The following is a 5664-nucleotide window of genomic DNA, read 5'->3' on the forward strand; positions in this document are numbered from 1 at the left end:
CCCCTCTGCTGCTGGAGCCCAGGATCCCGTTTGCTTTCCGAGCTGCAATCCCACCCTGCTGGCTCACGTTCAGTTTCCCATCCCTCAGGACCCCCAGCTCCTTCTCCGCAGCAGCTGCTGCGATGGGAACAAAGCACCCAAAGCCCTTAGCGGGATAAAAGGAGCAGTAGGGGCCCCTCCTGCAGCCGTGGGTGCTCACCGTCCACCTTTCCCCCGGCAGCTTCCCCAGCGGGCCGGCCGGCTCAGCGCAGCCCTTCCACGGCATGCTGGACCGGGTGCCCAACGAGCCGTCGTACCGCGCGCCGCTGGAGAAGCTCTTCTACCTCCCCCACGTCTGCAGCTACGCCTGCCTGTCCCGCGTGCGGCCCATCCGCAGCGATCAGTACCGCAGCAAGAACCCCCTGCTCATCCCTCTGCTCTACGACTTCAGGAGGATGACGGCCCGCCGCAGGGTGAACCGCAAGATGGGTTTCCACGTCATCTACAAGACGCCGTGCGGGCTCTGCCTGCGCAGCATGGCCGAGATCGAGCGCTACCTCTTCGAGACCGACTGCGACTTCCTCTTCCTGGAGATGTTCTGCCTGGATCCCTACGTCCTGGTGGATCGCAAATTCCAGCCCTACAAGCCCTACTATTACATCGCCGACATCACCAAGGGCCGCGAGGACGTGCCGCTGTCCTGCGTCAACGAGATCGACGGCACGCCGCCGCCGCAGGTGGCCTACAGCAAGGAGCGCATCCCCGGCAAGGGGGTCTTCATCAACACGGGCTGGGAGTTCCTCGTGGGCTGCGACTGCAGGGACGGCTGCAGGGACAAGTAGGTGACCCCTGCCGCTCCGCTCTCCCTCTGCTGGGCTGAGCGAACTGCGGAGCTGCGGGGCCACGTGGGGCCACGGCTTTGGCCCTGAGCGCTGCCTCCCGCACACGGAAGGGCTCAGCCTTCCCTTCCTGCCAGAGCGGTGTGCAGAGTCGATTCTCCGGGGGCTCGGGTGAGTTTTATTCCTCTCTGCCTGCAGATCTAAGTGTGCCTGTCACCAGCTGACGGTCCAAGCGACCGGCTGCACCCCGGGAGGGCAGATCAACCCCAACTCGGGGTACCAGCACAAGAGGCTGGAGGAGTGCCTCCCAACTGGGTGAGCGGGCATCTCCTCTCCTCTCCTCTCCTCTCCTCTCCTCTCCTCCTCCTCCTCCTCCTCCTCCTCCTCCTCCTCCTCCTCCTCCTCCCCTCCCTCCCCTCCCCTCCCCTCCCCTCCCCTCCCCTCCCCTCCCCTCCCCCTCTCCATTATCTGCCTCTCCCCTCCCTTCCGACCTGTCTGCCCCAGGGGAGGACAGCTCTGCTCTCAGACAGCTGACTCTGCTCTCCTTTCTTTCAGGGTTTACGAGTGTAACAAGAGGTGCAAATGCAACGTCAACATGTGCACCAACCGCCTGGTCCAGCACGGGCTGCAGGTCAGGCTGCAGCTGTTCAAGACTCAGAACAAGGGCTGGGGCATCCGCTGCCTCGATGACATTGCCAAGGGCTCCTTCGTCTGCATCTATGCAGGTAGGGCCGACAGCTTTGGCTGGAGATGGGTGCTGTGCAGAGGCAGGAGGGCGCACGCAGTGCAAAGCCAGCGTTGCAGTCAGTGAGGGGTTACAGCACTGCGGGCTGTCGGAGCGACTGGGAAACTCGCGCTTCGTTTCCTCCTTACCAGGGAAAATCCTCACGGATGACTTCGCCGACAAAGAGGGCTTGGAGATGGGGGATGAGTACTTTGCAAACCTGGATCACATCGAGAGCGTGGAGAACTTCAAGGAGGGCTACGAGAGCGACGCCAAGTGCTCGTCCGACAGCAGCGGGGTGGACCTGAAGGACGACGAGGAGGACAACACGGGCACGGAGGAGCAGGAGGAGTCCAACGAGGACAGCTCTGATGACAACTTCTGCAAGGACGAGGGCTTCAACGCCAGCTCGGTGTGGCGCAGCTACGCCACGAGGCGACAGACCCGCGGCCAGAAGGAGAACGGCCTCTCGGAAACGGCCTCCAAGGACTCGGGGCTCACACCGCAGGTCGGCCACGATGAGGCTGCAGCAGCTGCCTCCTGCAAGCTGCCCGTGTCCGAGGAGACCTGCAAGAACAAAGTGGCCTCGTGGCTCAGCTCCAACAGCGTGTCTGACAGCTTCCAGGACAACGACAGCACCTCGTCCTTCAAGATGAGCGAAGGAGGGGAGGCCAAAGGCTGCAGGGCTGATCCTGCGCCGGGGGGAGCGGAGGGAGAGGCAAAGGCACCAAGGAAGGATGTGAGCTGGGGGGGCTGGGGGGCTCAGCCCCGCGCTGGGGGGTTTTGGGTGCTCTGTGCTCATCCTCTGCCCTGAGGAGGGGACCTGGAGCCCCAGTGGGTGCGGAGGGTGGGCGTGGAAAACGGGCCACAAAGAAGGGAGGAATTTTCATCTTCTGCGTTTCTTCCTTCTGCAGGAACCTGAAGATTCAAGCAAAGTCCTGGGGTAAGGTTCCTCCAATCCTATTTTCCTGCTTTTTATTATTATTTATTCTTTCCAAATTTGCCTTGGAATGAATTGCTGTGGTTCTGCGGCTGCTCCCCGCCCTCTTTCAGATGTCAGTGAGGGATCTGAGCAGTCGGGGCTGCTCGGAGGTGCTGTTCTCTTTGAGCTCTCTGCTTCCCCAACCCCCTCTGAGCTCCTCTCCTCCCCCCGCAGGCTCAGCGACCTGGGCAGGCTGTACGGCTACAACCCCAGCCCCCCCAAACTGGATGGGGTGCGAAGACCCACCAGCAAAACGGCTCTGCTGCAGAGCAGGCGGCACTCGGGGCCCCTGCAGCCCCCCGCCGAGGTGAGCTGCCCTATGGCCGTCCTCTGGGCTGCTCTTTTGTCATCTGCTGCTCTCCTTTGAGCGCCAGCGGCTCCTGAGTGAGATTATCAGGGAGCTGAGGCTGCCTTCTGCTGGCGGGGGTCTCTCAGTTCTGAAAGCCCCGGGACTTTCGTGCAGTAGGGTGGCACAGAGCCTTGCTCTGCACCCGGGGGATGAGGATGCCGTGCACTAAGGGGGGGTCCCCCATCCTGCGGGTGGTCCCTGCAGGACTCGAAGAGAGCCCGTCCTCCCCCCACAGCCCCAGCAGTGCCAGCTGTCTGTGTGCAGACTTCCCGCGGGGTGGGGGGGTCTGGGGGCAGCGTTGCTCAGGAGCTGCAATGGCACTTGCAGGACGTGCTGACCCTGTCCAGCAGCACCGACAGCGATGGGGACAACGGGCCCAAGGTGGAGGGGCAGCCCCAGGGTGCTGCCAACGACAGCGACGACATCCAGACCATCTCATCGGGCTCTGAGGAGGAGGAAGGGGACGAGAAGAAGAACCCCTCTGGTTCAGGTGAGCGCAGGGAGGCGAAGGGCTGCCCCACGGCCTCCCGGTGCTGGGAGCTGCCTCTGCTCACAGCGCAGCGCTGCTGCTCATAGGGATGTGGGAGGGTGAGGAGGGGGGTTGGCAGGAGCCCACCCAGGAGCCGGGTGGAAGCAGAAGCTGGATGTGCCTCAGTTCTGAAGGCCCCAGGACTCGGCTTCTGTGCAGGAGGATGGCGCAGTGCCTTGCTCTGCACCTGGGGAGCAGGGGGGGCCCACAGTGAGCCCGGAGCTGCTGGCAGCGTGGATTCCTCCCAGCCTTCGCTCTCCTGCAGGGCCCATGAAGAGGCAGGTGGCAGTGAAATCCACGCGGGGGTTTGCCCTGAAATCCACCCACGGCATCGCCATCAAATCCACCAACATGGCAGCAGCCGAGAAGGGCGACAGCGCTCCGGTCTGCAGGACGACACGGCAGTTCTATGATGGAGAGGAGTCCTGCTATATCATCGATGCCAAACTGGAGGGGAACCTGGGCCGCTACCTCAACGTGAGCACAGAGCTCCGGGAGAGCTGGGATGGGGCAGTGGGACGATGGGGGACGATGGGGGACGATAAGGGATGATGGGGGATGATGGGGGATGCAGTGGGATGATGGGGGATGCAGTGGATGATGGGGGATGATGTGAGATGATGGGGGATGATAAGGGATGATGAGGGACGCAGTGGGATGATGTGAGATGATGGGGGATGCAGTGGGATGATGGGGGACGATGGGGGATGTAATGGGATGCATTGGGATGATGTAGGATGATCAATGCAGTGGGATGCAGTGGGATGATGGGGGATGATGGGGGATAATGGGAGATGATGGGGGTGCAGTGGGACGCAGTGGGATGATGATGGGGGATGATGGGGGATGCAGTGGGTCGATGGTAGGATGCACTGGGATGATGTAGGATGTGTTGGGATGCAGTGGGATGGTGATGTGGGATCTGTTGGAACGATGCAGTGGGATGATGCATTGGGACAATATGGGATGCAGTGGGGTGATGCAATGGGATAATGGGGGATGGAGTGGGATGGTGATGGGGGATGATGTGGGATGCACTGAGATGATGTAGGATGTATTGGGATGCAGTGGGATGGTGATGGGGGATGGGGATGGTGATGGGGGATGGTGATGGGGGATGGGGATGGGGGATGCGGCGCTCTCAGGGGTGCCACTCATTTGTGAGGGTTTCTGCCTCCCCCTCCCACCCCCCCAGGGCTCCCTCAGCACCCACAGCTCTGTTCTCTTTGCAGCACAGCTGCAGTCCCAACCTCTTCGTGCAGAACGTTTTTGTGGACACGCACGACCTGCGCTTCCCATGGGTCGCCTTCTTCGCCAGCAAGTAAATGGAGGGAGGGGGGATGGGGTCGGGATCTCTGCTGGTTTGTGGGCTCCGTCCGTTTGTGGGGTCAGGCCCAGCCTTCCCTCCCAGCTGGGACGTGGGGCGGGGTGCAGAGGAGGGGGCTGAGTGGGGGTCGGTCGCTGCAGGGCCGTGCCAAGGGTTGGAGCCGCTGCTGTGGGGCAGCTTTCAGACCCCGCTGTGCCCCACGGAGTGGCTGGGGGTCCTCTGTCCCACGAAGCCGCAGCATCCCGTGGGGAACAGCATCTCCTTGCGGCTGCTTTTCCTTGCAGGAGGATCCGGGCGGGCACGGAGCTGACGTGGGATTACAACTACGAGGTGGGCAGCGTGGAGGGCAAAGAGCTGCTGTGCTGCTGCGGGGCCATCGAGTGCAGAGGGAGGCTGCTGTGAGCCCGGGGCTCCCATTTACTGAACTCTGAGCTGCTGGGGGGGCTGCAACCCCCACCCCCAACTGAGCCTGTGCTGTTTGGGGGGGCTGTGACCCCACAGAGCCCTCCCTGCTGTTCCTGTTGCGTTAGCTGGGGCTGTGGGTCACTGTTGCTGCCACTTCATTGCACTGGGGGGCTCCTGTAGGTGGGGGGGGGGTAGGGATGGAGGGGGTGATAATAAACATCAGTTATGGGGCTGAGAGGAGAAGCAGCCACCCCCCATTATGAGATGCAAAGAATTCTTGTCGTTACAAAGCAATAAAATGGGGTTTTCTACACCCAACATTCACACAACGCGGTGTCCCCCCAGCCCCCCTCCCCCCATTTTGTTATTTATGTAACAAAGCTTATCATTATCAGTTGGTTATTTTTTTTTTTAACTTTATTAATATATTTTAACCTTTAAAAAAGAAAAAAAAAAACAAAAACAAAACCAAAAAACGAAACGAACACATTTTGGTCTGATGGCGGTTAATGGTCCTTCCCCCCCCCTTG

General features: G+C 61.2%; 2 protein-coding genes across 2 annotated transcripts in view; one reads left to right on the forward strand and one right to left on the reverse strand.

The window, feature by feature from the left end:
- Window positions 1-5447, forward strand: part of SETDB1 (SET domain bifurcated histone lysine methyltransferase 1) — a 14740-nt gene extending 9293 nt beyond the window's left edge. Inside the window, 10 exon segments of the mRNA XM_010723969.2 lie at window positions 221-817; window positions 1017-1133; window positions 1374-1543; window positions 1695-2281; window positions 2457-2485; window positions 2699-2831; window positions 3201-3363; window positions 3668-3879; window positions 4635-4723; window positions 5014-5447. Coding sequence (XP_010722271.1) covers window positions 221-817; window positions 1017-1133; window positions 1374-1543; window positions 1695-2281; window positions 2457-2485; window positions 2699-2831; window positions 3201-3363; window positions 3668-3879; window positions 4635-4723; window positions 5014-5131 — 2215 coding nt within the window. The 3' untranslated portion in view covers window positions 5132-5447.
- The window catches only part of CERS2 (ceramide synthase 2), an 11389-nt gene continuing 11014 nt past the window's right edge, over window positions 5290-5664 (reverse strand). Inside the window, exon 7 of the mRNA XM_019623095.2 lies at window positions 5290-5308. Within this exon, the coding sequence (XP_019478640.1) occupies window positions 5290-5308 (19 nt within the window). The remainder of the gene's footprint in view (window positions 5309-5664) is intronic.

Source organism: Meleagris gallopavo, chromosome 27 (assembly GCF_000146605.3).
Source record: "Meleagris gallopavo isolate NT-WF06-2002-E0010 breed Aviagen turkey brand Nicholas breeding stock chromosome 27, Turkey_5.1, whole genome shotgun sequence".
NCBI classification, from domain to species: Eukaryota; Metazoa; Chordata; class Aves; order Galliformes; family Phasianidae; genus Meleagris; species Meleagris gallopavo.